Below are 27500 nucleotides of genomic sequence, written 5' to 3'. Positions count from 1 at the left end.
GGAAACGATGGCCAGCACTGATCAATACACCTTAGTACTCCCCAATTCCTCCCCCTACAGCCAAGCGCTCTCAGGCTAACGTCCTCTCCGCCTTGACTAAAGTCGTTCGTCGAGGTCCTCTTGACGAAGACGACGAACTCTCATCTGCCAAAATCGCGCTCGACAAGCTCGAAGAGCGGTACGGCCACGCTGCCACCTGTGTTAGCCATGTTGGAAAGGCTAGACGACAACTGGCAAATAGTAATGCCGAGTTGGGTGCAAAGATGGTCGGCCTCAGTACGGTGGAAAGTGAGCCAAGTTTGGCCGGAGCTGAAAGGAAAATCGGAAGAGCGTGGGAGCAAGTTTCGGGGATGATTAATGCTCAAGTAAGTTTCAATAGCGTCGATTAATGAGTCGTCTTTACAGCTATACTGATTAAAATCAGGCGTCAAACGAAAACGTTATTCTCAGCGATACCTTGGGCTATCAAGCCCTCAATGCTCGCGCTGCCAAGGATACGCTCGTGCAAAGGACCGCAGTTCTTGAGGACTCTCAGTCAGCCAGCAAGGCCGCTATCACCAAGCGTAGGAATTTGGAACGCCTCAAGGCAAGCTCGAACATCAACCCTGCCAAGGTGGACGACGCTATCAGCGAGATGCAAGAAGTACGTCGTTACGAGGATTATCATACAGGACACTCCAAGCTAATCTGCAGCACACTGTAGGCCGACAGCCTCGAACAATCTCTGTCCCATCGAGTAACCGCCATCTCACAGAATCTTCATCTCTCCCTTAGAGCACACTCCCGTCACGCTCACGAGGATATCGCCATCAGCTTGATGGAAGCGGCAAGGATGTCAGCGATGTACCACAAACAGACACTCAGAGAACTGGAAAGCTTGAGAGCGGATATTGGCAAAGTAGCTCCTGGAGCGGCACCCCTTGATGGCTTGGCTGTCAGTGGGAAATCACCCGCCGCTTCTCGAGTGCAGCCCACTCAGGCCTCGCTCATGTCAAGGGCTCCACCATCTCAACCGCAATTTGCCTCGCCATATGCTGCCCAACCTCCTCTGACCGCGCAAGTGGGACGCCAGCCGCCTATGGCGCGTGCTCCTCAGTCCCAGGTCCAAACCCAGCCTCAGGCTCAACCCCAGATTCAACCGCCCATCCAGCCTCAGGCGCAAACCACGTTCCATCCCCAGCCGCAGGCTTACCCTCGTAACCCTTATGCCACCCAACCTCCGCCCTCTCAATCTGCTGCTCCTCCTTTCCCAACCCAACCCCTATCCAGCTCTTACCCTATTCAACCTCCAGGCTCATCCTCCCAATCCCCCTACGGCCCTGCACCCAATTCTGGGGGTCCTTCGACCACCTCCCAATTCCCTCCTCGTATACCAACGTCCCCACCTACAACTGGGTTCCCCGTTGCAGACGGGACGCAATCCATGTTCCTCCCTTCGGGAGGGAATGGAGGTATGCAGCGACCACATAGTGCTGCTCCTGATGCTCCTGGTTCCGCCGGTACGTCTAGGGTGGTCGACCCACTTGCAGGTTTCCCAAGAGGTCCAGCGGCGCCGGGCATGCAAGGGACACAAGGGATGGCGCAAAGCATGTTTGTCCCTTCCCAACCGCAATCTCAAGCAAGCTCCCGAATCCACCCGGGTTATAGCTCTCAGTCTCAACCACTTACACCCAATGCTGGACCCGGTCCTTTAAGCCAAGCTTATCAGTCACAATTTCAACCTCCCCAACCTTCATACCAGCCCGGTCAATTCACCCAAGGATACCCCGTCCAAAATGTCCCCGACTATCCCGGCCAACAGCAGCCACAGCAAGTTTCACCGTTCCCTGGTCCGGCCGGGGTACAAAGAGCGGCAACCATTGCGACTGGGCGGAGAAAGTTGGATGAGAGGAAAGCGGCAAAGATGTTGGCTGGTGGCTTTTAAGGCTGGCTGTATGCCTCAATGCTTAATGAGAACAATGTGGAACAAGACAAAATCTTACTTTCGAGTGATACGTTGATACCACAGGTTTAGGTAAATACCCGCGTTTAGGATGTGTGATTTGATGAAGGATCCTTGTGAATATGACGATTATTAGCGCACTGGATGCATAATCTCCATGATTGTTTTTCGTTCTGCTGCCCCTACTATTACTACTACTACTGCTACTATGTACTGATATTATGTGGAAGGGTAGGATACATTGACGCTCATTGTTCAGAGCCAAAAGCAATCTCCTCGATCTTGCTAATATCAATAAAGAGACTTTCAGACTTTGCCTTTCATCCTTGCTTGCTCATTCTTGACATCGGCACTCATACTCCTGAAAATTACCTTCACTAAGAAGACACTCTCAATGACTGATCATGTGCAATCGCCAACTAGAATTTGGCTCTCAACGGCCAGCGGAGGGTAGACAGGTGAGAAGGCACAACAGTGTTTGCCGATATGGGCGATGATCAGTGAAAAGTATTCGAAGGGAAAAAAAAAACTCCATGAGGATGGGGGCAAGAAGCCACAGAATACGATATCTTGAAAATGAAAGCCTTTAATGTATGGAATGAGGCCCGGCAGCTCTAAGATGTAATAGAGGGTGTTTCTCGTCGGGATGAGTCAAGAAGACGTCGCTTGCTGGGCGTCACCATATCTTTTATAGAACGAAAGGTTGACAAATACTACTAGAGGAGACCGTGCGTTGCTATTAGAAAGAAGAATCTACTTCGTCGATGGAGTCAACTGGGAAGTGTATAAATAAACTGTGCCAGGGAGATGATCTCGAGCTTCCTGATCCAATCTGGAGATCCAGAGAACTTTTTGAGGATAAACGAAGAAGGGACCAATAAAGGCTTATATGCTGTGGTTACCAGATTTACGTATTCAACGCCGTGCGGCTAGTGTAGGAGGCCAAGACCATTACTTTGCTGAAGGAACATGAGAAACATGGCAAGAAGGAGTCTGCGTCGCGTCGAAGGACGGGAGAAGAGACCAATCCAAGAGGTGTCGTGACGAGAATCAAGCTTGATTTGTTTAACGATAAGCTGCTGTTCTTCCTCAGCCAGTTTATGCTCAGTGTCCCAGGCGTGTCGTGTAGTTTGCAAAGTGTATCGAAAGCTTGGTCGACTTCGTTCTTGAGGATGAGCCATCTTGGTGACTCCGGAAGCCAGTGCCGGGTATAGAGGAGAAAAACGGCAGGAACACATTGTAAAGCATAGAGGATCATCCATTGAAGTGAAGGGTTGATGAAAAATAGGCGCCGAGGGCAGCCCAAGATGAACTGGCGAGGCCGAAGCAGAATAAAAACCCATACAGGCCAACGTTAAATCCACGATGCTCGGCAATAGAGATCTTTGATTGGAACATAGGACAGATAACGTCAAGACCACCGCCATCAAGTTAGCATTCAATTACAGAATATATGTAGGATGGATTCCAACGCAGGCAAAGGCAGTGATGATACGACCCACGAGCCAGCAGCATGACCACATGCTGGGATGCTGAGGCAGGAATCACACCTACACACACGTGATATAACCCCGATAATCTCGAGGATTCGCTGTCTACCAACGTTGTCCGCCAGCTAGGGGAAGAAAAATCTGCCAAAAAATCCTCCTGTAAAGAAGACACCAACAATTGCTGAATGGTCATGATAAGTCAGTATCGATCTTCCTGCTGTTATATAATATAGACTCGAAAAAATTTACCTCCTTGCATTAAGCTAGCATAGGCGGGATCGGGACCTGATAAATCAAGTTGAAGTAATCGATGAATCCCCCTAGGCCGGTAGCTCTAGAAGAAACATCCAGGCTGAAAGACCCAATAGAAAGGGCTATAGTAGAGCAATGCGATTTTAGAAACTTTTAAACTTGTTTTCCCCATATTTGCTGTAAGTCCTAGTCAGGCTTTGTTTCTGCAAAGTTGGAATATTAGTCAAGGTTTCTCAGAGCATTATATGCCTTCCGTCGGCTTCACATTAACATCTTGTCATGATCTGATATGAGAGCTAGGGTGCCGGCTCGACAGGAGACAGGAACGGACACGAAAGAAATTAATTATTAGAGGACGCATCGTTTTTTCGTCTGAGTTGTTTAGACTGTAGCCATAAATAGGCCGAGGCTATCTGAAAAGTATGAGACGGATGCCTTTTCCGTCGCCAATAGAGATCGGTAAAATGGGCGAGGATCGAGACCCAAAAATGTTGGATGAGCGAGAAGATGGGAGCCTGGGATCGGATACGAATTCCGAGAGAGATCGTTTGTGGCGTGGGAGTTGCGTAATAGATTTTCTTTTAGATTCTATAATTGTTTCTTTCTTTCTTTATGCATTCATAGACACCCTTCAAAAGATTATGAGACCTCATGGCTGCTAGGTTGAGCATCTCCCTAAGCAGTTCCCACATCATTGTCTGATTAGTGTCTAAAATACAACCAACCAACCAACCAAACCACCACCCAGCCATCTATCGAATTTTCCCACCACACATCTGCCCACCAAACTTCACCCTTTCACCCAGGACCCCAAGGACTCATCAACATCTACCATAGTCGTCCTTACTATGTTACCGTGGCCAGATTTATCTCCGATCGTCTCCTTCGTGACGGAGGGCTGAAGCTGTCCACTCGCGAAGATTTCCCTACATGGAACGACAGCATCATGTCCGCGTTGACCTATGCCCGAGTTCGTTACTACATAGATTTGCCTTCGCCCCAGTCTACCGTTGAATGTCCCATGGACTCCCTAGGCTCTAGCAAGTCTACCGAAACCGCCCCAGGTACCTTTGATGTGGATATTGATCAACTCATCCGGGAAAGCATTAGAGAGGAGACCCTCGTCATTTCCCTCCTCCGTCCCACGCAATTATAGTCATTACACCACTGCTGCTACCCATATGCCGCTTTGGTCCGTGACTTTGGCGAGTTGGTCCTGAACAGCTATACTCTAAAGTATGCGCCCTTGTTGACACAGTATGCACTGCGGACACCGATATTGCCACGTGGCTTGGGACCATGGGCTCTCTGGCTCGCGATCTCACAGCAATGGAACTCACTGTCGACAAAGTACTCTGTGCACTCTACCTTCGCAGCCTTCCTTCCCGGTTTGACACTTTCGTCACCTCTGTGCTATCTGGTACCTCCAATCTGTCTGACTCCAACCTCAAATCTGACGTCTTGCGCGCTGCTATCCTCAACTTTTATACCGCTCAAAAGCGGGGTGGTTCTACTCAAGCCCTCCCTGCTCAGGGTCCGTCTGTTCGCTATCCTTGCCATATTTGCCGTGCTCCCAATCACTGGGCGACTGATTGCCCTCAGGAAAACAAGAAAACTAGTGGTCAGCGCCGACATCGCAAGCCCACTGCATCTGTCTCCTCCATTTCCGCTGCTGAATCGTCCGTTGGTCATGGTCAGATCGCTGTCGCGTCTCCCAAGGCTCTCGTCACCATCTTCAATCGTCTTACTACAACCGGTCGGCCCCTCTTTATCCAGCACCCACTGCTCTCTCAATGTGCCTCTTGAGTGGATTCTGGACAACGGTGCATTTGAAAGCATGACCGGTGACCGATCCTGGCTACAAGACCTTCACCGCATGGCCAATGGCGGTTCATTGACTGCCAATGAAGCGGGCACAGCTGTTTTCCTCAACCACCGTGGCGCACAGATTCAACTGAGTCATGTCCTGTTGGCTCCTGGCTTGCGCTTTAATTTACTGTCGACGACCGGGATCATGACCGCTGGTGTTCGAGTCTCCATGGCGGATGGCCACAGTGACTTTCTCTATCATGGCGAATCTGTTCTGCGCGCGCGCTTGGGCAACAACAGTTGGGTTCTCGGTGTGTGCCGTCCGCCTTGTCCTCCCTCCAGTCAATTGATTTCTCTTCCGGCCGTCATTGACCCAACCTCGCCTCCCGCTTTCGTCCGGGTAAGCGTCGTGAGTGCCCCGCTTGACATCTGGCACCGACGCCTCTCCCATCTCTCTGTTGAACTGGTATTCATTCAGCACCTTCGTACAAACAATCTCAGAGAGCAGTGTACAATATAGTGATGCGGAAAGACCAGAAAGCTACAAAAGAGATATCTAAACGAGCAGCTAGACTAACTCCGTCACTCTCGTTGCCCTCTCTTCGTCGCCTGCTGTCCGACCTCAGTGTCGGTGGTCGTCTTGTCGCTGGGCCATCGCCTCTTGTCTGCCAAGGGTGCGTGCAAGGGAAAATCACCCCTCCTCCCTTCCCATCCAGCGATTCCCGTGCTGACTCTCCTCTTGCTCTTGTGCACACAGATATTTGTAATGGGTGTCCAGAGTGAGGGCCAGGCTCGATATATGCTGGTGTTAATGGATGACTGGTCTCGATATACCTGGGTGTATTTCGTTAGACACAAGAGCGATGCATTCTCCTGCTTCATGCGCTGGCTGCCTGCCGCGTGTCGAACGCAGCTCTCAACGTCAACTTCGCACTCTGCGACCTGACAATGATGGAGAATTTGTCAATGCTGCGTTTTCTGAGTACCTGGCCATGCGTGGGATTCGCCACGAGACGACTGTTCTCTATAGTTCACAACAAAATGGAGTTGCTGAACGTGCCAATCGTACTATCGTCGAACGAACGTTAATCGCGCGCGCGTGCGCATCTGAGGCGGCTGGCATTGCTATTGTCCCTTCTTGTTGCTTGTTGGGACATCTGTTCGTAGGAAAATGAGGTCATGCATAAGATATTCTAGTATGACCAGATATACTGCTGGCTTTTCTTCGCTGCATGTTTGGCCTCTTGTAACCATACAGTATATCAGAGAATATATGATATGTACACAGGTAAACCTCCTTGCACGAAGAATGGAAAACATGAAACTCGTGCCTGATATAGACGCGTTTGAAATGCTGAGTGCAAAGTCGCTGGCTTTCTCATTCCCATCTTACCCGTCAACCATCAATTCGTTCACATTTCCCTCCCCGGTCTTCCTCGCCAGCTCGGGAGGTATTTTATATCATGCCGCAACTGACGGAAATCGATGTGCTCACGTACTACTCCTCAGTAGTTTGCGGCCTCCTGCAGCCGGGATCCTCGTCCTTGACATCTGTCCCCAAGGTTGCGTCGCGTCAAGATGTTGGTGACGACGTCAACATGAAATCCCCCCAAAACGTGATAGATAACAATGTAAGGAAGAAGGAAAAGAAGCCAAAGGGAAAAAGGGGCAATCAAAATATGACGCAAGCAGTAGAACCAGGCGTTAAACCTGTGGAGGAAGCTGTGATTGCCGTAGTTGAGCCGAAGGACAAGGAGAGACAATCGAAAAGGGGGAAGAAGAGGAGTCTGAACGCCAGTATCTCCATTACTGAGGATCTGGAGCAAAACCTACCGGCACCAGATGATAAAAAGAAACAAAAGCAAAGCAAGAGCTTGCCCAAAAATGCGACATCTGGTCAAATAGAGGCCGTGCAGACTCCCGCCCACCAAGCGCAACCTCAACCGCGAAGCACAGACGCAATGTTTTCGGCAATTGCGTCAAAGGGGGACAAGAAGTCAGCCAGAAGGAAGAAGCAAGACCAGGCTGCGGCAGTGCTAGAAGTATTACATAAAGGGACGTCGAAGGGAGCGGACAAGGAGGGAACGAAAGAACAAACCCCTGCCAAGGCCAAGCCTCGAAAGTCAAAGGGTAAGGAGAAGGATGTGGCTGCTATAGCAAAGGAGACGGAGCCTGCTGAGGAAGTGACAGAAAATGACAAAGAGCCCGCCAAGGCTAAAACCCGGAAGTCGAAGGGCAAAGACAACCCTGTCACTCCTCGTATTCCTGTCGCTATTACCGATCCCGGCACATCCAATGCTTTCGCTTCAAGCTCTACGCCGTCAAAAACCGTCATTACAGCGTCCGTTCCTGGCTCGCATGCATCCCCGAAATCAACAACGCCACCCCCAAGCTTCTCTCGAGCGCCAAGTACGCCTGTTTCTGAAGAAGACGTTCTTCGACACCTATACACCCGTCTTTCCAACGGTTCAGGTCCTTTTGCCGCCTCTCTATCTGCTCCATCCGCATCTGAGATTCGAAAACGAAGGAGAGAATCCATGGTTGAGACTCCTTTGAGACATAAAGTTTTATTGCGACCATCCGAGAGTTTGGGAAAGAAGAGAAGGATGAGTGTCGCAAACGAGAATGTAGATTTGCACGAGGAGGGCGAGGACACGATGGAGGAGATAGACATGCTTGCTTCTCCAGCTTTCCCAACGGCCCCTGCTGCAGGAAAGAAGGACAAGAAAGACAAGAAGGGTAAAGTGCCTGCTCCGCCTCACAAGGCACCTTCTGACCTCGCTCTAACTCCTGTACCTGATGATCCCACTGAGCTCCCAATTTTCTCCGAGCTGAGAAGGAAGGATAAGAAGAAGACGAAAGAAAAGAAGGAAGAAAAGCAGAAGAAGGACAGGAAGGAGAAAGAGAAGCAGGAGAGGGAGAAGAGCGAAACGAGGGAGAAGAACGAAGCTAAAGAGAAGGGAAAAGAGAAGGAGCATGGAAAAGGAAGAAAAAGAAAAGGTGAAGCGCTTCAAGCTGAAACTAGCGGCCCTGCTGTTGCTCCTGCGACTATCCCTGCATCAGCACCGGCGCCAGCACCCGCACCTATCCCTGTTTCTCCCGCAGCCTCCATATCGACCCCAGCTCCAAATCAGAAGACACCCACATCCTCTACTAGCAAAAAGAAGAGACGCCTCACGGAAATCCCGATCCCCAGATTATCCCCATCTATCAAATCCCCTGCTGGTACAACGTCTGCCGCCTCCCCGGCATCATCTAAGAAAACAAAGTTGTCGCAAGGGCTTATACCCCTGGGTAGCAGCCTGGATACAGCTAAGATGCATATGTATGCGAGTATGGGTATTGTGACGCCTTCCCCGAGTTCAAAAGGTTCGTCGAAGAAGGAGAAGAAAATTGGGAAAAGGGGGCCAAAATGGATTACGGAGACACCGAGAATGTAAAGGTATGTTTCACTATTTGGTCAGCGTTCTATACAGGGCTGACTTATCAGTAGCTGGTAAATAATGTAACAATGACATTTAATAATGTATTTGGTAATCTGGCGTAGAGACGTGATACATGCTTCTTTATTAATGATTTAACGATTCTCTCTTCAAGAGAGCGTGCCAGTATTCAGTGCTATAAAGAGGAGCAACGGTCATGTGTGCATGATACTCCCAGCTTTGAGATATGGCAGCAATGCAACAATATCACGGATAATCCAATCCGGCCATCAAGTCAATCATCTCACCACCTGTTGAGTCGGATTGTGAAAATTGGGCAACGGGAGGGATTTGCTGCACTTGCTCCTCCGAACCCAAGTCGATTCCGGCGGCCGCGTATTGTAACTGCTCTCCTCCTATCACATTTAGCGTATTGTCAGCTGTAGGCGAACATTCCTCTTGCAAAGTTTTCAGCGACTGAGCGGTCAATCGAGCAGCCGGCCAGATATAAGAAAATTCCTGCAGGGCGTCTTGAATGAATGAGAGGGATTCCAAAGCCCATGTTCTTTCTTCCACTGTGACATTTGGAAGACCAGCTATTTGAAGGATGAGCATGGTGCCGCCGACATACAAGATGCTGATATAAGGTACATCAATTTTCTACGTCGGCGACCGTGTTTTGAAAAGTGCAAGAGCTCACTGTTGCCAAGATAAAGGTGCACGCATTACCCCATGATGCTTGACTAGATATCGAGCCATATCGATAATATCTTTGGTATATTGCAAACATTTTCTCAGGGCCTCCGATATCAAGCTTGGTCCTCCGCCAATTTCGATAATGTAAGGTCGATAAAGGATGATGAGGTATGTGGCGTACATGCCGTGGGTGATAAGGTTGCTTGGGTGCATGATGGGGGAATCGGAAGGTGGTGGCCAAGTAATTTCGGAGGGAAGGTCGTCCCGCCTATTGCAAAAGTACATCAGCCGGGTAATTCTCGGAGGTTCATCCTGACATGCAACGGACCACTGAAACAATAAGTCGCCCAACTCTCTGACATGTTTGACCCTTACTTCGATCGGCATCCTCCTCAAATGGTTTGTGATAAGTGATTCAAGACCATAATGTGATAATCTGGAATGATGTAAAGCCATGAGGGATAAAAGACGAAGGTCTGCATTATCGGAATTACGAAGATCTGTCGGTCTCTGGTCTGCATTTTGGGCCATAGGTAGTACGGGTTCAGCATAGAATGTAGCCCACCAAGCGCCTAGCATAAAGAGTAACAAATAATCAGTCAGATATCAAGACCATTCAGTCCGGACGAAAGCACGCCTTACTGATGTTCAAACAAAAGTTCCAGACATCTCGTCGGGCGGTGTCAAGCTCCGAGCCAGGGGCCAATCCTAATTCATATAATTGTGCGTCGCATCGTTTGTGTACTCTAACTAATAGACCTACGTGAATAGCGGGTCTCATTGTTGAAACTTACAATTTAAGCATTGATATTGACACATCACTACATTATTAGCTTCGTCGATGGTTGCCTCACTCACTGAAGCATGAGCCCGCCATCGTACTTTAGATCAACTTAGTCTTGATCATCGACAATCAGGATGGTTAGAAAATCACTCACTCCTTGGACTGTCCCACGTAGAATAGAGCCATCACCATCAGAGCCAGCATATTACTCAATTGTCCGGTATCGGCCTCTTGCATCACCATATCTCTGGCTTTATCAACATACTCTGAACCCCTGTTTTCTATTGGGGACTTGGCATAATACATCGCTAACATCTCTGGGTCGGTGCAATATCTCCAGCCAATCCCCAGGATTGTCAAATGAAGGATTGGCGAGAAGTATAATCCCCGACGATCTGGGTCAAAATCCATGGAATCGATAAATTTATCCTTGAGAGGATTCGGGCCAAAACACAGCATACAATCAAATGCCAGATCAATCAGTTTCCGATGGTGAGCTTGTGTAGTGTGTAAAGGGAGATAGGGGGCAAGGTAAGCAGGCAAGGCCACTGAGCGTGTATTGCTGAGGGTATCTAGAGCTTGTCTCCATTCTGGTATAACATGAGCAGGACAGTAGAACGTTGCTGAGGGATGAAGATGCAGATTGCCTGTAGATGAGAGGACTAATCTTCCCGTCTCAAAAGGGTCCATTCCATCGATTCCTTCAAGGGGTCCCCTAGACGGAAGATAATTAGGTGAAAGATGGTTACGTGACGACGCAAGAGAGCTGGTATGGATATCGTTTCGCTGAGCCGCCAAAATTGATTCGAGCTCTTGCACTCGTGATTGTAACTCGTCAATCTTGAGCTGAGCCGTACGATCTCTTAAATCAGGCCTAGGCTTAGCATGAAGATGTTGCATGTAATAAGTCTCTGACTTACGTGGCTCTTTTGTCCATTTCAGTGCGGTAGACGCAAGCCTTGCCGAGTCTCTGGCAATTTTGACATTTGGGCAGCTCCCCTATTGAGCGGTTGATTAATTAATGCGTCCCAACGAAGAGAGGCGGGTATCTCCTAGATATGGCAGTTTCATCATATACTCACCTGTACACCGGATCTTTCTTGCCTTGCAAAAGCCGCAGGCTCTAGTGATCCGTTCGCTGTTACGATTGCGGCGACCGGTGGGACCAGTCTCAGATTGCTGGGAGCTTTCCGGAGAGTCGGGCATGACCACGCTTTTTAAGATACTCTATATATGTATCTGGATCTTCCCAGCGGTGATCGGTCCAAGGCTCGTGTCGTAATATCAACCAGGTCTGTTCCAGTACATAGGACGATCGGTTGAGTGAGATGGATTGACGGAGCGGATAGTTTTTCCGAATCCGAAGTGCCTGTAAGTGCCTGGAAATTACGTAAGCTTTGTTCATTATCTCCATTCATTGGGACCTGCGTGCAGCCTCGCATGATGGGTCCCAGCCCCTTATTCAAGGACTCAATAAACCTTTGTCTGGACGAATGGCCGTCTCAGCTGCCTTGTATCCGCTTTTGACTTACTGCTACCGAAAAATGTATTACGGGCCATGCTAGAGAACGCTTTTTCCTGCCTTTTTCTGGGCCTTTCCATTTCTTCTTCATATGGCAGTAAAGTGACGAGGACCAGTAATCTATCGACGACGATCCCTATCATCTCTTTCCCTATACCTCTCATTTTCGCGTTCCCGACTTCTCTCACGATATCGTTCTCTATCCCCGTTCCTTTCCCTATCTCTTCCGTTTCTGTCTCTATCACGACGATCATGATCATCCCTCTCCCTATCTCTATCCCTTCGTGGCGACCTGTCCCTCTCCCTATCTCTATCCCTTCGTGGCGACCTGTCCCTCTCCCTCTCCCGATCTCTTTCCCTTTTTGGCGACCTCTCCCTATCCCTCTTTGACCCCCTGGAAGAAGGTGCCGATCGGTCGTCGAATACTAGACCATAACCCTCTGTGCCTCCTACGTCTCTTGACGAAGACATGGGCACTGGGGGAGGAGGCGGTCTGCGGCTATCCGGCGCGTCGCGGCGACTCGACCATCCAGAGTCTCGGTCCCTATCCCTATCACCATCCCGTCGGCCGCTATAGTTCCCACCCCTACCACCTCGACCGCCACGTCCACCACGCCCCGTAGGGTTGGACGACGAGAGCATGCTCCTGTTCATCTTTGCTACGGACTGTGAGAAGTCGACCCATATTCGGCGATCGTCCACGAGGACGTTTTGCATTTTGAAGTATGCCTAAACATAGTAGATTAGTGATTTAATTAAAAGTAAAAAATGGGAAGGGGCAAACCGTACCTGTTCAGCCGCTTCACGCTCATCAAACTCGATAAACGCATACTGCAAACTATCCCCTGACTTTTTATCTCTAACGACTTCACAGCTCAAAATCTTGCCAAACCTCGAAAAGATCAGCTCAAGATCCTCATCCTGCGTGACTGGGTTGAGTTTGCAAACGAATAAGATGTTTTCCGGAGGTCTTACAGCCGCAAAGGGCAAGTCACCAATCATCTCCAAAGTAAGCGCCGAGGATGCAGCTTCGGTACGACGACGCAATTCCTCGGCTTCTTCCTCGGGAATGACAGCGTTGGGATCTTCCGTATCAGCAATACGGACTTTGGAAAGGTCGTCCGGGGGACGAATAGGAGATTGAGGAATAGGCATAAAGTTGTCAGGATCGGGGAAGGGATCTTCAAGGATTTCGACATGACGTATACGGATATTCTGGAGGGGTCTGCCTTCCTTATCGGTGAAAGCATCGTTGATCTTGTCCAACGTATCAAGTCCTTCGATGACATGCCCAAAGACGGCATGTTTACCGTCAAGATAGTCGATATTGTCGGCAAGAGTGATGAAGAATTGAGAACCACACCCGGGAGGGTTTATAGGTGCGACGGCCATGGAGAGAGTGCCTTTGTGAGTATGTTTGAGAGAGTTGAGGATTTCGGGGGTGAAGTATCGCGGCGGACGGGGACCAGAAGGGGACTGAGAGTAGACATAAGAGGCGAGTGATTCACCACCTGTGCCGGTAGCTGTTGGGTCTCCAGATTGTGCGATGAAGTTTTTTGAGACTGCACCCGATGAGATCAGTGAATATAATGGAAAGGAAAGCGGAAAACTTGCCATTGAAGAAGGCGTTGAGAGCGTAGTACTTTAGCTTGCAGAGCTTGATGAAGTTTTCACAAGTGCGTGGACACTTGTCTACCTCTAGATCTATAATTAGATCGCCGAGGGACGTCTCTAGCATTACGGACATGGTGCTGGATGTTTTATAGATGCAGATCTAAATAAGAGGAGATGGAATACTGATCAAGCAGAGATTACGAGTGGACGGTGTCGGCGATGTCCGCCTTGTGATTTCCAGAAGCGGCAACGTCATCAGAAGCACGGCCGCAGCAACTTTATCTGGACAACATCCAACTTGCTTGACAAAAATCCCGCAGTCATATTCACACTATAAACTCTTCCCCCCCCAACCTTTTCCCCCCTACTCCGCCAAATCGCCCAGAACGCACATATGAAGATATCCGTTGCTCTTGTTGCAGCACTGGGTGAGCACATCCAACTCGCCACCAGCACTGCCACAAGCTAACCCGTTCGCCACAGCTGCAAGCGCAAATGCCTCTCCCCTCCGTTTCATCGTTGCCACTGAACCGGACACCGAATCTCTTGACATTGACATCATTAACCACGGCACCGAATTTCCTCGTCTCTCAGCTGAGAAATTGCCCCTAGATCAGCTGCATTCAGGCGTGGTGGCGGAGAAGAAGCCCTGTCATGGTGCTCTCTCAAACTTTTTGGGTTACATGGGGTGGAACTCGGCTTCCCAGTCTTCTGCTCCCTTCCCGCCAGCTCCCAGAACTCATCGCGATAAGGGAAAGGGAAGGCTCGCGAAGGACGAATCAAGACTCAAGTTTAAACACAAACACCACGCCAAGTTGATCAATGAGCAACAACGTTACGGTCTTTTTGACACTCTTCGGTCCTACTTCCCAGGCTACACTCCTTATCTCCTGGGCGGCGCTGCTGCGTCTTCCTCTACTCCATCAGAGAACTTTGTTCCACACATGATATCCGAGGAACTGAACACGGTCTACCGTATTGACCTCACGCCGGAAATTAAATGGTGGCGACCGGCTAAAAACGGACATAGGAAGTGGGAGGTGAAAGAAGGGATGGGAGAGTGGCGTGCAGCAAAGAAAGGCGAGAAGCCCCCTCGATCTGGGAAACATAAAGGCCGTAAGAGTAAACATTTCTTCCAAAAGTGTGTCCCATCTTCCAAATTCTTCCTTGTGCCACGATTTCTCACTGACTTGCGACCTGTAGACTACGCCGATCCCTGGACAGCCTCACGTTCCTCGAATCTATCGCCATTGCTCTTGTAATTGGCTTCGGCATGGGATCGATCGCCTACATGATTATGACGCTCTTTGTCCTCTGCTGCCGTCGTTTGGGCCTGTCCAATATATCTGATCCTCGATCCGGGTTTGCATCCAAGTTCGGCGGAAGGAAGATGAGCAAGACGGAGCGTGAAGAGGAGAAGAATGAGATGGATAAACAAATGGTCGATGAGAAGGAGGGGCAGGCCGAGGGGCAATCGGAGATCAAGCTTTTTGAAGGAGACGAGTTCATCCCCAAAGGAACTCGATTTGAGGATGAGGACTTGCCAGAGTATGAGGAAGGCGAGGATGCGCCTTTCATCAAGGAGAAGGATCTTGGTGTTTAAATTCGCATTGACGTTTGGCTTCTTTATTCGTATAATCAAAAGCTGGGCTATGAGAATACTGGTTGGTCGTTTATCAATCTTTGATCTTTTCAGACTTTCTTCCGACTATATGTTCATAATCTTTTGAACTTTACCCATGTATCCACTTTTCTGGAAATCACTTGTTCGAGGTACCCAGGCATGACTTGATTTCCTGCAGAAAGCAAATTCTCTGGGAATTACCCTATCTTATCACGGAAGGTGAGTCCGCCAGCTCAATAAATAGGGCTCAACGAATAATATTCAGCGAAACACGGATAAGAACATGATGAGTCTATGACTGATTGCGAAGTCATATTTGCCCCGGTATCTGGGAATTGTGGTGTATCTGTATGTCCACACCTTGTTGCCTGGCTGTAGGGTCGTGCGATGCCTTGCTTTTCTTTTGCCTTGACTAATACGGGTGACGTGCTGAACCATTATATCTAGCCAAAAGGTTCATGTCTACAGACTGTCTTGGACAACCGTACTTCCTTGTAGTTGTCTGGATATCTTGCAAAAGTAGCGTGAATATCCTAACTTACCTACGGACACGGCATCCACAGAGTCATTATGCCATGGTGATTATTAGTGTCCACAGAATCAAAAATGGTGCTGCTGCTATTACGACTTTCAATAAACTGTAACAGCTTCAAATCTCTCTTTCGTACATTCCTCGATTCCCCTCAACGAATGCCTGCCCCTGCCTCTCTTGCCCATTATAAAGCCTTGTGAAACTCACATATCTCTCCAGGCATTATATATGGTAATTTTCCATTCCGGGTATTTCAAGGCATTTTGCGCTCTGCTCGAAATCCAGACGTGATACACTCTCAAGCTTGTCCTCTTATACTGCGTTTCCCCGGCCTCTTCAACCAAAAAACTGAACGTCTATTCATACATCTATATCTTATACACCCCATCAAAAAAACTTTGAAGTTTACGCGAACGGTAAGAGTTTCTTCAACTTCTTAGCCTAGATCACGTTCAGTGCTGGTCAGCGCACGTATTCATTGCAAGAGGAGGAGAAAAGGAAACGATGAAAACTAAGAAAGACTCACTTGGGTGTTTGTCACATAAACGCCCTTAGCCAATCGGTTGACCTTGGAAGGGGAGAAAGGGGTGTTCAAATGAGATTTGCCTGCTTGAGCACGCTTGAACTAGAGTGATGGGCGCACATATTAGCTTTCGAGGTTTGGTAGCAAGATATGAAGAGGAGATACGTACCATTCCGGATGCGTTGGGGAAAAACCTTTTCTTTGAGGCAGAATGGGACTTGAGCTTTTGCTTGACGAGTGTTGAAGAAGTAGTTGAGAAGGCGTTTATTTGGGGTTGACGGAGAGAGAGATTGAGCAAAGGCTGGGAGTTGGGTAATATTGAGGAGGAAGGACGAAGGAAAGATCGAAAGAAAGACATGGTGGGCGATTGTCAACGGTTTAAATGATAGTTGCTGAGTGACGAGGGCAAAATGAGCTGTATGATGATGTTGCGAACAGATATCTATGCCTTCTTTGACTGGCATTCAGCGAGCGTAAAAGCAACGCAGCGAGAATGACAGCCGGAGAAACTCTGGGACATTACGTAAGGTTATTTTTAGGCAGGTCGACAAATAATGCACCACCGAGATGGGGAAGCCGTTTCAGAACCCGTCACTCGTTTCGCTCTGGGCAACAATATAAAGGCTTATGCTACACGTACTTCTCATCAGATGACAGTGGCGCCTGATTCATGACCTCCTCGCTGGATCTACTTCTCAACTTGCCAACTGTGTGAGCAGGGATCAGGCTGAGACTATGAAGCGGTAACCTGCACGCGGCTGACTTTGTCTGCCGCCTTCTAGCTATTAGTATCATTTGCATCCATATCATTTAGAATACGCTGAAAGAAAAGCTCCAAACTTTGGAATCAAGTACTACGGGTAAATGTCGCTCCATTATCCATCTTATATGATGCCGCCAACCGATCGTGCTTCTAATAATTATTCCCCAACAATGCCTCCTTTGATTCTATTCTTCCACGGTATGGCCTCACAGGCCAGGCTTTCACCAAAAATCGGACAGCTCACAAAGGATATGATATCATTTATCATCAGGCCTTTCAAAACAACGTCCTGATGACACCAGGATCATCCCGTGGTGGAAAGGGATGGGGTGCAAGGAAGGCCTCCGACGGGGTTGATGTTTGTGGTGTTGCTCCAAGGAGTAAACATGAAGGGAAGGATCGCAAACAGGAAAATCGTTTTAGAGTATCGGTCGGGGTATATGAGGATCATTGAGTCTCTCATTGCATTGTTTCCAGCTCTCGCTTTCTCGGTTTCCACGTCCTCTGGCGAACCGAACGATGCCTTCTTCTCCCCATCGTATTCCCGATCTGTGAGTGTATCTTATCCTTTAGTCCACTCAGTAGTTGACTTTTTTTTTTTTTTTTTTTTTTTTTTTTTTTTTTAATTACCTCGAACGTTTAGCGATGACAACAGCAGGCTGGATCCTATGACACCCCCACCATCTCTTGTAACAACCTACTCTCGCTCTACCCTCCTCTCCCTGGCTACGCCTGATCTACCGCCTCCCAACCCTTTGCGCCTCCAATCTTTCTCCTCCATCTTACGATCATCCATCTCTGACGATGAGTGGGGCGTGAGCGAGGATGTCGCGACGTTGCTGGACGGTAAGCCTGTATCAGAGGTCATGCCCGTACGTCGCGACGATAAAGGGAAACCCAAAGTTGGCAAACTGCCTTCAGCTGCTGGAAGACCGGTATCAACAAGGCAGAATAGCGGTTCTTCAACCTCGTCTAGCACGAGCCAAGTCCTCTTCCATTTCACATCGGCTACAGCTACGCCGAGCAGAATCAACAACCCTCCTCAGGTTCTTATGGAATTTTCGAATCCCTTTTCATCCCCAAACTCCCTCGGCCTCGGCGTACCTATCAAACTCGGTCCCCGTAAATCCTCAGCGTCATCCATCTTTCAAGACTTCCCCGCTAGTGTAAATTCTTCATCGTCATCCCTCCATATTGCCCCCAATGGGAGGGGTCTTAACGTCATTGGCGGGGCAAGGGACTCCTTGACGCTGGGCAAGGAGCTGGGGAGAATGAGGTTGGGCAGGAGGGATAGCCTGGACTCTGTGGGGAGCAGCGTGAGCGCGCAAAGTAGTGTTTCCTTCCCTGGAGGGGGACTCAACCCCTTTGCGCCTCCCTTCCCCCATCTATCTGCGAATGACGACGACCTCAAACCGGGTGTGAAACCTTTCCGCAATGCCTATTCCTCCTCTCATATCCCACAAGTGGCGCAAGCTCCGCAAGTCCCGCAGCACGTCCACGCTTCCCTCCCTCTTCCCCGCCCGTCCTCCCTCCCCCAACGTCCTGGCCCTCTACCCCCCGTATTCATCAAGCGCGAGTCCGCGGCATTGCCCCAGCCTATGGCGTTACCGGATGTAGCGCCCTTGGGTAGAGAATGGGAGGGCGAGAACGCTTTGAGTGGGAATGAGAAGAGGCGGATGAGTGCGGTTGGGTCGATCGGTTCGATTGGGTCGCTCAGTGGATTGGGTGCACTGGGCAATACGAGTGGCGTAGGAACAAGGAGTAGAAGTGGGAGTGATGCGTCGAGTGATGCGGGATGGAATACGGGTCCGGTGGGAAAGAGGCCCGAGAGGTTGGCCAGGCTGGGTGAACGACTGAGGGAGAGTATGTCTCAGGGCCGTGCTGCCAAAGCCTGATGAGGGGCCTATTCTCTCTCCCTATATTACTGCATACTTGGTTGTATGAACCCTGCATCAGTGGCCAAGAAGCATGCATCAGTATATATTCTTTTTCCTCTTCTTGTATCCCCTGGGGAGTTAGTAGTGACGAGAAGAGACTTGAATTTTTTGCATAGAGCGGCCCTTGAATCAACCGTGTCGAGGGAAACTAGCCCCGAAAGATGCTGACATAGATGTACGTACGAAAGGGAAAGAAGAGCAGTCGAGAACAAACGCAAACATTTTCCACCTCCCATTGCACGCCTTTGGCAGAAACTCCTATCATGAACCCCCAAAGAACATTTTTAGTTCTCTAGTGGTTGAAGCGAACAACCATGACGCTCAAGTTATCTGTTGAAAAGTTGGACATGGCATGATCTAAGAGTCGCTTTGACGCTTCCTGGGGATCGGTGACAAGATGAACAATCTCGACGGCTTCTTGGTCTGAGCATACATCCCAGAGCTAACGTTTCCTTATCAGCATGTGCTCGTTAACTGGAATGTGGAGAAAAAATTATGACATACGCCATCGCAGGCGACGATAAGGAACTCGTCTTGCTCATCTAGAGTTGTTTCGGTAGTGTATGGCGCGCCGACGACAAATTCTTTCATGGAGGCATCACCCAAAGACCGTGTAACGGCGAGAACGCCTGTATGTAGGCCATTGAGCATATATTCAATAGAAAGGCAACCTGACTCACCGTTGACTCGGTTGTTCATGACGAAACCGCCAGCATCAGTAATTCGCTTGGCTTCTTGGGCATCACTGCCCTTGTGGTCATATGTCAGCCTGACAGCCTTTCCTCCGCGACTACGCCTTGGTCAGCTCGTGAGATATAAAGCTTGGCAAGAAGATAGCTTACCAAAGAACAGCTCTAGCGTCTCCGACATTGGCAGTGTACAGCACCCTCCTGACACCCTTTTCGCTTTTTGGCTCAATAGCTTCTACTCTTGTCCCATCTGCCGCACTGATCACACCTTCATCCTCCGTAATAGCCTCGTCGAAATTCTTTTCCATACCACCCGTCAAGCCCTTGACAAAGTCTCGTATTTTCTTGCTGGACAATCGTCTCGCCAAACTTCCGGTTCGTCCATTGACGCCCGGTGCGGATGCCCCTCCCATTTGGCCGCCGGTCCCACCACCCATTGAAGATCGACGGGAGGAAGGCTGGAGGGAAGTTTGGGATTCGAGTTCGTCTTCTCCCTTACCTTCCCACAAGCCGCGAGGCTGTAAGCCCGGATTGGTGAATCCCTTGCGGAAGCTATCGTTATCGTCCATTTCTTCGACACGGAGGAAGGCGGTGACGGCGGTACAGCCGGAAGAAGTACCGGCAGCATGGGCGAGATGTGAGAGACGCTTGTCGACAAGATGGAATGTCTTGTTCATGAGGTCGGGGACGGGAGTGTCGGGTTCGATGAGAAGGCCGTCGAGGAGGTACTCGTGGAAATTTTGGCCGCACCATTCGGCAGCATGCTTACCGGCGTGTCCGCTGTTGACGAGTCAGCCCCGATCCGTGCAAAAGCCGACTCCACTCACTCGAAAACGGCAAAGTACCCTTGGCCCTTGACACCGGCAAAGTCATAGACAAAGCTATGCGCATCCTCCATCGTCCTCCTACATCGCCTATTCCTATCTTCGCTGACACCGACACGGAACGAGTCCGCGGGAAGGTTGCTGTTGCTGATGGCCGCTGAGCCCGGGCCAGGGTGGCAGTTCAGCGCCTGCAGCCATGTCAGCTAGTGGCCATATCCGCCGGGATGTCAGAAACCATGACGCACGCCAAAGGTGTCTTCGCCCGAGGCGACGGTGACGCTCTTGCTCCTGGCGTTGGGGCCCTCGGAGAGGCCGCCGGGGCGGCGGGGGGCTTCTGGGGATGCGGGACTGGAGTCCGCGTCGGACATGGAAGTGGGCGTGGTGGTGTGCTGGGGGGACGCGCTGCACCAGCCGCGCAGTGGGTGGCCCCAGCGTCGCCTCGGTCAGCTTCGCTCGACACCAAGCCGGCAGACACCTACATATCGTGGCCGAGCGGGGTGGCGGTGGCTGCAGGTCACGCGTCAGCCAGCGCTCATGCTGCGTGGGGGGAGCGGCACTCACCGGGGTCGGGGCGGTCTGCGACGAGTTCGGCGAGGGTGGGATGGTCCGGGTGGGCCTGTGCGAGCGTGGACGGCTGGTTCATGGAACACGTGGCGGGCGCTGGCGCGGGGGGAGACGTTGCGCAGAGTACGGCGGGTGGAGCGGGAGATGCTGAGCTGGTTGCTGGTTTATTATTTATTCTGCATCGGCGGTGCTGCTATCGGCTCCCCACGTCATCCCCTGTTAACTTCACTGTGGGAAAGGGTCGCCTGACTCTTCCGCGGCAGACGGCGTGGAAGGCCTGCCACCTGGCATGACGAAAATTTCAGAGCACGCCTATGAGTCTGCCGCGGCAGGGCGCGGCACGCCGCCTGCCGACGGTCTGTAACTGGGGCGGCGCAGACCATCTGATTTTTGTTTGGTTCATGCGGGTGACATACCGGACCACGTCTGATTCCTCGTCTGAAACCCACCGTTTCATGCCTCAGTACGAATTCCGAGCACCAAACGATTCTCCTCAAATTCTTTTAAGTTCCACATACTTCTATCTCTGTTTCACCCCTCAAGTCACATCACAATCCTGATAAAATATCTGACCAACAAGCTCAGCTCCCAGCGTCTCTCCAGACTGATATCCGTGTACGTCGACGAGAGGAAATCTCGTACTGTACATGACTTTGCTGACTTGGCGGGGTGGCGATAGGCTAGTGTATCTACTCAACTTCACTGTCTCGCCCTTTCTCTGAAGCTAAAATCATGGCTCCTTCAGGCTTCTTGAGCTCCTTTCGGTGAGTAGGGGTCCCAATTACCATCACCTCGCGAAGCTAGCATGCAGCACGAAGACCTGCTCACATCTTTCCCATAGTCGGCCTTATAAGCCTTATTCAAGAGATGGGCCCATTGAGGCCCAATCTATAAGTGAAGGGATGAATATTGTGAGTACATTAGACGAGAGGCTAAGTCGGGATATCTGTCTGACATAGCATCAATCGGTGTAGCCTTTCAAAGCTCTAGTCCGCTGCCGATGTCCCCTCTGTCCTATCGCTGGCAAGGTTATGCAGTACCGAACATGGCTTGACCACCGCGACCTCCTCCCCCTTCAGGGACCCTTGGATCATTTGTTACCGCAGTCCCATCAATCGCCTCGCCCATTCACAACGACTCCTCTAGCTACCAACGAGCCCTTTGGTTCTCATCGTCTCCCGGCCCCTACCATTTCTTCTACACACGCCTCTCCTTCTATCGATAATCAGTTATTAACGTCGACAGAGGGTCATCTACAACAAGGGTCATTTGAAAACACCCAGCAGGAGAACGGGGATGGAGCGGAAGGCTGTTCGAGTCCCCAAGACGGAGCCAATGGGTGGTTTGACATAGGGTGGGACCTCCCGCCTATCGTTGTGGATGATGTGGACAGTGATCATGATAACCGTCTCATGGGACTCCTGTCAAGATGGCCAACGAAGATCCCCGAGTGTTTAATCCCCTCCTACTCCGGTCGACATGAAAGCCCGTATCGCCTTGACTTCGAACTCTTTTCAGACAGCCCGCTGGCAACGATGCCTCTTCTCTACAACGTTCTCGCCGCATTCATCGTCATGCTTACAGCATTTGCTGGTATAGCCCAGCGTTTTGGTGACATGACAAGGGCTATTGTCGAAGTCATCATCAAGTTAGCTATTACCGAAGATCGGAAGGCAATGAGAGCGTCTGTTCTGGAAGCGGCAGATCTTCCTGAACCTCAGCGACGAAAGGTACTCGAGCTGCTTGATCGCCCTATCGAGACGTCTGCCTCCGAACTGCAGAAGAACGTCAAGTCAGTCTACAAACACCTCGATATCAACCCAACCCTCATTGTCAACCCGAAATGTCCTACCAAAGACTGCCAAGCTACCCTCTTCCAAATCACCAACAGCGAAGGGCTTGTCGATCTTCCAGACAAGTGCCATGAGTGTAATACCCCTCTCAAAGAGGCGGGGAAGGTTATGGCGCAGTTCTTCCCAAGGCAATCTCTACAATCGGCGCTAGAACATCTGTTCAGTATCAACGGGGTAGAACGTTTGGTTGAGCAACAGCAGATATTGCGAGAGCAGCAAGATGAGCGAGACCGGCAGTTGGGTTGCCCAGGTTACATGCGTGAKGCACGTCCTGGGAAGATCTACCGACATCAGCTGGACGGTGAATGCTATCGCCAAGATGGTCTTCAGCGGGAGAGAGGCTGTCTTGTCCTCACCATTAACATATCCCTTGACTATGCCGATCCATCGCGGTCTCGCAACCGCTCTCCCCGGTCAATGGGCCCTATCCTCTGCCARTTGGCCGATCTGCCTAATCAATACCGTTCCCGATTGTCATTTATGATGATAATGGGAATAACTCCTGCTCCCAACGAGCCGCCAGGCTGCTTGCTTCATCGACTCTTATTGGCCTTGGGGGTCGACCTTTTAAGTGGCGAGTGCGACGGGCTTTGGATTAGAACACCTGGGCACCCTACCGGTGAGTGGTTTCGTCAGTTGCAGAAATCCTTTCGCTAACTGTGTGCGGCATAGGACGCAAGGTCTATGTCAGAATTGGGGCCATCTGCTGTGATCGTCCGGCTGCGGTTGCCATCACTGGTGTTAGCCACTTTTCCAAAGAGGACACCCCATGCCTCAAGTGCACTGTGCCACGGAATCGCATGCACCTCCCGGGTCAGTTTCCCCTTCGTTCCGGCCTCGAGCACTCCCACGCGATGCTCAACCAACAGCGCGAGTTCCTTGCCAAGTTCGATGAAGCTCCCCAGACCTCGTACCAGACACATGTCGCTCGCCGAGCTGGGAGAATCACGAAGGCTTCTCAAGCGCATGTTGAAAGGCTTGAGAACGCCGTTTTCCAGGTCCCTGGTCATCTTTCCATTTTTGATCTTTTTCCAAACCTGGACAAACTGACTCATTCCGTGGTAGACCCTATGCATGCGATTCTGGAAGGGGTATTACCATACTACATCCGGCGGGTCTTGATTTTGGGGAGATTCTGTGGAATGCCACCGTCAAATTGGCGTCAAGAGGAGGATGATGATGTGGTGAGTGTCCACTACTCAGACGGTGAAGGAGAAGGCGGGAATCTGGACGAGCTGCGAGACATGCATGAGCGAATAATGGAGCGGAACGCATCCTCCGAGAACCCAAGGCAGGTCGCGACATATGAGCGAGTCGCTAGAGCAGTCCTTGGTAGAGAGGAGGCTGATGGAAAGCCGGTTATCCCCAAGAAGCTTCTACCCCGTATTGAATGGATGATGGAGCAAGTCGTATTACCCCCTTACATCGACAGCATTGGCAAGGGGTTCTTCACCAAGCAAAAGAAGCCTACGGCTGCTCAGTGGCGCACGTTTGGAGAGATTTTGGGCCCGCTGGTGATGCCGTGGTTGTGGGCAGAAGAGGCGGTAAAAGGCTCACCTCTTCCAGCGGAGGAGCTAACAGCCATCCTGAAGCTCTTCGCAATCGTCCGTTATACTTTCCAATCGGCGATTTCAGAGGCTCAGATCACTCGGCTTCGAGAACACATCGATAACTTTTCAAGATTGGTCGCCAAACTACACCCTTACCTTCCTGCTCGGGTTACAAATTTCCATATTATCCGGCACATTCCCGACGACATCGTTAATCATGGGCCTATTTATGGCTGGTGGCTTATGGCTTTAGAACGCTTGAACGGGCGTATCAAGCGTATCAGCTTGAGCGGCCGAAATATGTTCCAGGAGCAAGTCATAGCTCTTCGCGCTCTCCTCCGTGGACGATCGGCATTCCTTCATCTRAATAAGGTGTTCCTCTCAGAGGCAGCCGTGAACAACGAGGCCTATCTGGAAGAGGTGCTGGATGGGTTCAAACAAGGAGGGATAGACCTGCGCGTAGACRATGAGCTTGAAACCCTCCGCCTCTTCGACAACAGTGGCCTGGACCAGCAATTCTCAATTGATCTTCTCTCTCGAGGTCGGAGAACTCAGGCCACCGAAGATAAGGATGTTTTCCGCCATTTTCTCACATTCATTCGCTATCCTTTCTCGGAAAGTATCATCAAYAGGTACGAATTCCATCATGAGCTCGCCGTTCGAGGCTACTCTTTTCGACCTATCGATCCAGAATTCAAATGGAGCTGGGCGATAGACGCTGCAGCAGAGCTTCCCGGTCTCCTATGCAAAAAGAACGCCCGWTCTTTTCTTGAATGTCGCCCAGCTATTCGTCGTTTTGCYGAGGTCCATGAACAAACCATGACGGGTATTCTGTGGTGTGTGTTTTCCCATACTCGCCGAACGAGAGATGGAGCCATACTTTCCGAAAAGCTATATGGTGTCTTCAGATGGCTCAAGTGGAGGCCTCTTGGTCAGAACAASGGCTACGAGTACATTCAAGAGTGRGTTGCCTACCTGTGCAGAGTGCTGCGCCGTCCTAATCTGAAGTTTGGYATCTAGAAAGACGTTGGACATTCAAACGTTCGCTGAAGATATATTGTCTCCCCCATTCTTCTTCGAAATTAATGCTGTCTCCATCGGTCGCTTGCATCCTGTCGCTCTGGTCAAGGTACCTGTAGTTCCCAACCTACCTTCTGGCCGGGGGTTCATCGTTACAATCCCCATAGCTCGTGTAAGTRGGGTTGAGAAGYGTCTGCGAAGAGTGATGCTTACAAAAGAGTTGTCAGCACACGTAGATCCATGTYTACATGCATGAAAGGTCATGGTTGAGATATATGCCCCACGCCTCAATACTCAAGGTCGACCACATGCCAACGCAAAGCYACTTAATTTCCCCCTCTCGCTTTGGTTCGGTGAGCACCGCTGRACCTTCTTGTTCTTTTTTTCTTTCTTTCRTGAGCGTTGAACGTTGTTGATGACTTTGACAGGCGCGTACTATTATTGCATACTATTATTACTAGTACTACTCAAGTCTCCTCTGCTAACCCAACCCCCCTGAGCCTTCACGTCCTCCGACTCTCAAAAGTCCAGATAACTGTCGTGGGCTTCGAGATCTGCAGAGTCGGTGTCAACCCCRCGTTCGCCAAAMATCATTGAATAGCCGCCAAAGCTATCCATTTCCCCATCTCCATCCATCGTTAGCTGAGGATGGGGACCACCGTCACGCTCAGAAGCCATGGCGTCGTCAATATACTCCGYCATGCTTCTGAACCGATTCAGGGAGATAGCTCTGTTCAGCCTGTAATGATACGGTGAACAATCATACCCCCGACGGCTCTTCCACAGGGTCTTGAGCTTATCTTCGCTGAGGCAAGGCGGAAGGGCAAGATGTTTCTTAACCCTTTCGAGGAGACCAGGGTGCTGGGTTTGGAGAAGATCGAGAAGAGGGGGTAGACGGGAGGTTGATGAGAAGGGATCGAAGGGGACATCGGTGTAGTCGGGGACAGAAGGTGAGTGGACCTTGGCTATCACATCCCAATTCACCATGCTCTTGGTACATTGCAACTTGGGCTGGAACAAATCGGTGCTGTCATCCGTATCAATATACCTGTCGGCAAGGCGGAAACCTGACGAATTGATCCTGTGAAAGTTAAATGGGAGGTGGAAGATATGGGTGGTTGTGTGGCTCGTCTTCCGGAGAGAGGATTGCCAGCATTCATACGCGGTCCAAACAGCAAGACGTACCTGCATTGTCTGTCAGTATAAGCTACTGCTGATTGTAGGACTAACTCACCTCTTCGGACCACCACCATGGCTCATAGACCATCCAACCCGGATTGTCCACTTTGGTACCATTGTAAAGGTCACATAAGAGGAGGAACTCGTCGTACTCTAGGTCGTCATCCTCAAGATCATCAATTCCGTCACCGTCAGCCGCGACATTCTCGGTATACCTCAAGAAGTTTTGCTCTTCGGACCGGTCGATGAAGTGGACGGCACGTAGGATTCCGTCACCGGCGAATAAAGCATTCCGCAAGTAGGACGCCTCGCGGCATTTGCTGAGAGGGAGCGACTCCCAGTTTTTCTTGATCCACTGACGGAACTGCAAGGTGGCATTAGTGACTGACCCGCGCCTGAGAAACTGACCAAATACTCACAGTACGCGTCCTTCCCAGGATCCTCTTCTCATCCGCCTCCTTCTTGGATTGCTTACCGCACTTGTGTTTGGCGATGTTCTCCAAGTAGGCCACCACTCGATCCCTGGTTTCCTCCGTCGAAGGACACTCGAGTTTAAGACTCTTCCTATCGCCTTCACAGGCCTTGACAGCTGCATCGACGAGGTTACCGAAGCTAATTCCGAGAAATCAGTAGCTGCGACGGGAAAGGTCCTAAAGATGCTACTCACAAGGCGTTCCTCAAGTTCTCCCAGTTTGGCCTCCATACGATCTTCCTGCTTTCGGGATCTTCGACATAACCGTTAGGAGCTTCCTCGGGATCGTAGTTGGGCCATTTGTCTTTTGAATACAGGCTTTTGTCACCGGAAGGAGGCATACCGATGATCCTGCGCACGTTTGCGTGGACCCAGTCCTACATTCAAGGCAAGCAATGAGCTCAATTCATCATAACCAACAGTCAGAACTCACCTCAAC

General features: G+C 50.4%; 11 protein-coding genes across 11 annotated transcripts in view; 6 read left to right on the top strand and 5 right to left on the bottom strand.

Annotated features, from left to right (window-relative positions):
• The window catches only part of CNA04910 (retrograde transport, endosome to Golgi-related protein, putative), a 3003-nt gene extending 864 nt beyond the window's left edge, over nt 1-2139 (top strand). The window contains exons 4-6 of the mRNA XM_566931.2: nt 36-365; nt 425-643; nt 704-2139. Coding sequence (XP_566931.1) covers nt 36-365; nt 425-643; nt 704-1924 — 1770 coding nt within the window. The 3' untranslated portion in view covers nt 1925-2139. The remainder of the gene's footprint in view (nt 1-35; nt 366-424; nt 644-703) is intronic.
• A 2177-nt stretch (nt 2140-4316) lies between these two features.
• Nucleotides 4317-6826, top strand: CNA04900 (hypothetical protein). Its single transcript, XM_024656288.1, has one exon. The coding sequence runs from the start codon at nt 5375-5377 to the stop codon at nt 6011-6013; it is 639 nt and encodes a 212-aa protein (XP_024511960.1). The 5' UTR covers nt 4317-5374; the 3' UTR covers nt 6014-6826.
• Nucleotides 6827-6894: 68 nt separating this feature from the next.
• Nucleotides 6895-9262, top strand: CNA04890 (hypothetical protein). The gene is made up of 2 exons (XM_566929.2): nt 6895-8935; nt 8987-9262. Exon 1 carries the CDS (start codon nt 6957-6959, stop codon nt 8931-8933), a length of 1977 nt encoding a protein of 658 aa, XP_566929.1. The 5' UTR covers nt 6895-6956; the 3' UTR covers nt 8934-8935; nt 8987-9262.
• CNA04880 (expressed protein) lies at nt 9045-11871 on the bottom strand. The gene is made up of 10 exons (XM_024656287.1): nt 11824-11871; nt 11478-11774; nt 11316-11394; nt 10550-11257; nt 10470-10492; nt 10406-10432; nt 10254-10361; nt 9940-10183; nt 9616-9879; nt 9045-9552 (listed from the first exon to the last, which is right to left on the bottom strand). The coding sequence occupies exons 2-10, from the start codon at nt 11599-11601 to the stop codon at nt 9183-9185; spliced, it is 1947 nt and encodes a 648-aa protein (XP_024511959.1). The 5' UTR covers nt 11602-11774; nt 11824-11871; the 3' UTR covers nt 9045-9182.
• Nucleotide 11872: 1 nt separating this feature from the next.
• CNA04870 (conserved hypothetical protein) lies at nt 11873-13679 on the bottom strand. The gene is made up of 4 exons (XM_024656286.1): nt 13532-13679; nt 12707-13479; nt 11928-12646; nt 11873-11880 (listed from the first exon to the last, which is right to left on the bottom strand). The coding sequence occupies exons 1-3, from the start codon at nt 13662-13664 to the stop codon at nt 12038-12040; spliced, it is 1515 nt and encodes a 504-aa protein (XP_024511958.1). The 5' UTR covers nt 13665-13679; the 3' UTR covers nt 11873-11880; nt 11928-12037.
• Nucleotides 13680-13838: 159 nt separating this feature from the next.
• Nucleotides 13839-15274, top strand: CNA04860 (expressed protein). The gene is made up of 3 exons (XM_566926.2): nt 13839-13959; nt 14015-14672; nt 14735-15274. Exons 1-3 carry the CDS (start codon nt 13926-13928, stop codon nt 15132-15134), a joined length of 1092 nt encoding a protein of 363 aa, XP_566926.1. The 5' UTR covers nt 13839-13925; the 3' UTR covers nt 15135-15274.
• A 497-nt stretch (nt 15275-15771) lies between these two features.
• CNA04850 (hypothetical protein) lies at nt 15772-16657 on the bottom strand. Its single transcript, XM_024656285.1, has 3 exons — nt 16380-16657; nt 16214-16312; nt 15772-16128 (listed from the first exon to the last, which is right to left on the bottom strand). Exons 1-3 carry the CDS (start codon nt 16566-16568, stop codon nt 16093-16095), a joined length of 324 nt encoding a protein of 107 aa, XP_024511957.1. The 5' UTR covers nt 16569-16657; the 3' UTR covers nt 15772-16092.
• A 160-nt stretch (nt 16658-16817) lies between these two features.
• CNA04840 (expressed protein) lies at nt 16818-18950 on the top strand. Its single transcript, XM_024656284.1, has 3 exons — nt 16818-16921; nt 16993-17524; nt 17617-18950. The coding sequence occupies exons 2-3, from the start codon at nt 17493-17495 to the stop codon at nt 18866-18868; spliced, it is 1284 nt and encodes a 427-aa protein (XP_024511956.1). The 5' UTR covers nt 16818-16921; nt 16993-17492; the 3' UTR covers nt 18869-18950.
• A 28-nt stretch (nt 18951-18978) lies between these two features.
• Nucleotides 18979-21195, bottom strand: CNA04830 (NADH kinase, putative). The gene is made up of 8 exons (XM_566923.2): nt 20985-21195; nt 20903-20930; nt 20669-20825; nt 20427-20611; nt 19753-20379; nt 19591-19700; nt 19415-19539; nt 18979-19352 (listed from the first exon to the last, which is right to left on the bottom strand). The coding sequence occupies exons 1-8, from the start codon at nt 21064-21066 to the stop codon at nt 19203-19205; spliced, it is 1464 nt and encodes a 487-aa protein (XP_566923.1). The 5' UTR covers nt 21067-21195; the 3' UTR covers nt 18979-19202.
• Nucleotides 21196-21376: 181 nt separating this feature from the next.
• CNA04810 (hypothetical protein) lies at nt 21377-27494 on the top strand. Its single transcript, XM_024656283.1, has 8 exons — nt 21377-21602; nt 21667-21751; nt 21829-21898; nt 21962-23459; nt 23513-25352; nt 25411-25582; nt 25638-25763; nt 25839-27494. The coding sequence occupies exons 2-7, from the start codon at nt 21720-21722 to the stop codon at nt 25644-25646; spliced, it is 3621 nt and encodes a 1206-aa protein (XP_024511955.1). The 5' UTR covers nt 21377-21602; nt 21667-21719; the 3' UTR covers nt 25647-25763; nt 25839-27494.
• Nucleotides 25844-27441, bottom strand: CNA04800 (hypothetical protein). The gene is made up of 4 exons (XM_566921.2): nt 27257-27441; nt 27009-27201; nt 26645-26953; nt 25844-26595 (listed from the first exon to the last, which is right to left on the bottom strand). Exons 1-4 carry the CDS (start codon nt 27400-27402, stop codon nt 25930-25932), a joined length of 1314 nt encoding a protein of 437 aa, XP_566921.1. The 5' UTR covers nt 27403-27441; the 3' UTR covers nt 25844-25929.
• Nucleotides 27495-27500: the final 6 nt, after the last annotated feature.

The sequence above is a fragment of the Cryptococcus neoformans genome, chromosome 1 (genome assembly GCF_000091045.1).
Source record: "Cryptococcus neoformans var. neoformans JEC21 chromosome 1, complete sequence".
NCBI lineage: Eukaryota > Fungi > Basidiomycota > Tremellomycetes > Tremellales > Cryptococcaceae > Cryptococcus > Cryptococcus deneoformans.
This window is presented reverse-complemented; position numbering and strand designations above follow the sequence as displayed.

Bases quoted from the DNA above. Each gene is read 5' to 3' on its own strand.
- CNA04900 (XM_024656288.1), top strand. From the start codon at position 5,375: ATGGTCAGATCGCTGTCGCGTCTCCCAAGGCTCTCGTCACCATCTTCA.
- CNA04890 (XM_566929.2), top strand. From the start codon at position 6,957: ATGCCGCAACTGACGGAAATCGATGTGCTCACGTACTACTCCTCAGTA.
- CNA04880 (XM_024656287.1), bottom strand. From the start codon at position 11,601: ATGCCCGACTCTCCGGAAAGCTCCCAGCAATCTGAGACTGGTCCCACC. The intron at 10,184-10,253 runs GTAAGGCGTGCT...TCTTTATGCTAG, and splicing joins GAACTTTTGTTTGAACATCA to GCGCTTGGTGGGCTACATTC. The intron at 9,553-9,615 runs GTGAGCTCTTGC...ACCTTATATCAG, and splicing joins GCACCTTTATCTTGGCAACA to CATCTTGTATGTCGGCGGCA.
- CNA04870 (XM_024656286.1), bottom strand. From the start codon at position 13,664: ATGTCCGTAATGCTAGAGACGTCCCTCGGCGATCTAATTATAGATCTA. The intron at 13,480-13,531 runs GCAAGTTTTCCG...CATCGGGTGCAG, and splicing joins TCTCAACGCCTTCTTCAATG to TCTCAAAAAACTTCATCGCA. The intron at 12,647-12,706 runs GTACGGTTTGCC...TACTATGTTTAG, and splicing joins AGCGTGAAGCGGCTGAACAG to GCATACTTCAAAATGCAAAA.
- CNA04860 (XM_566926.2), top strand. From the start codon at position 13,926: ATGAAGATATCCGTTGCTCTTGTTGCAGCACTGG. The intron at 13,960-14,014 runs GTGAGCACATCC...CGTTCGCCACAG, and splicing joins TGCTCTTGTTGCAGCACTGG to CTGCAAGCGCAAATGCCTCT. The intron at 14,673-14,734 runs GTGTGTCCCATC...TGCGACCTGTAG, and splicing joins AGTAAACATTTCTTCCAAAA to ACTACGCCGATCCCTGGACA.
- CNA04850 (XM_024656285.1), bottom strand. From the start codon at position 16,568: ATGTCTTTCTTTCGATCTTTCCTTCGTCCTTCCTCCTCAATATTACCC. The intron at 16,313-16,379 runs GTACGTATCTCC...CCATCACTCTAG, and splicing joins TCCCCAACGCATCCGGAATG to TTCAAGCGTGCTCAAGCAGG. The intron at 16,129-16,213 runs GTGAGTCTTTCT...AACGTGATCTAG, and splicing joins TTTATGTGACAAACACCCAA to GCTAAGAAGTTGAAGAAACT.
- CNA04840 (XM_024656284.1), top strand. From the start codon at position 17,493: ATGCCTTCTTCTCCCCATCGTATTCCCGATCT. The intron at 17,525-17,616 runs GTGAGTGTATCT...TCGAACGTTTAG, and splicing joins CCCCATCGTATTCCCGATCT to CGATGACAACAGCAGGCTGG.
- CNA04830 (XM_566923.2), bottom strand. From the start codon at position 21,066: ATGAACCAGCCGTCCACGCTCGCACAGGCCCACCCGGACCATCCCACC. The intron at 19,540-19,590 runs GTGAGTCAGGTT...GCCTACATACAG, and splicing joins CATGAACAACCGAGTCAACG to GCGTTCTCGCCGTTACACGG. The intron at 19,353-19,414 runs GTATGTCATAAT...AGGAAACGTTAG, and splicing joins TTATCGTCGCCTGCGATGGC to CTCTGGGATGTATGCTCAGA.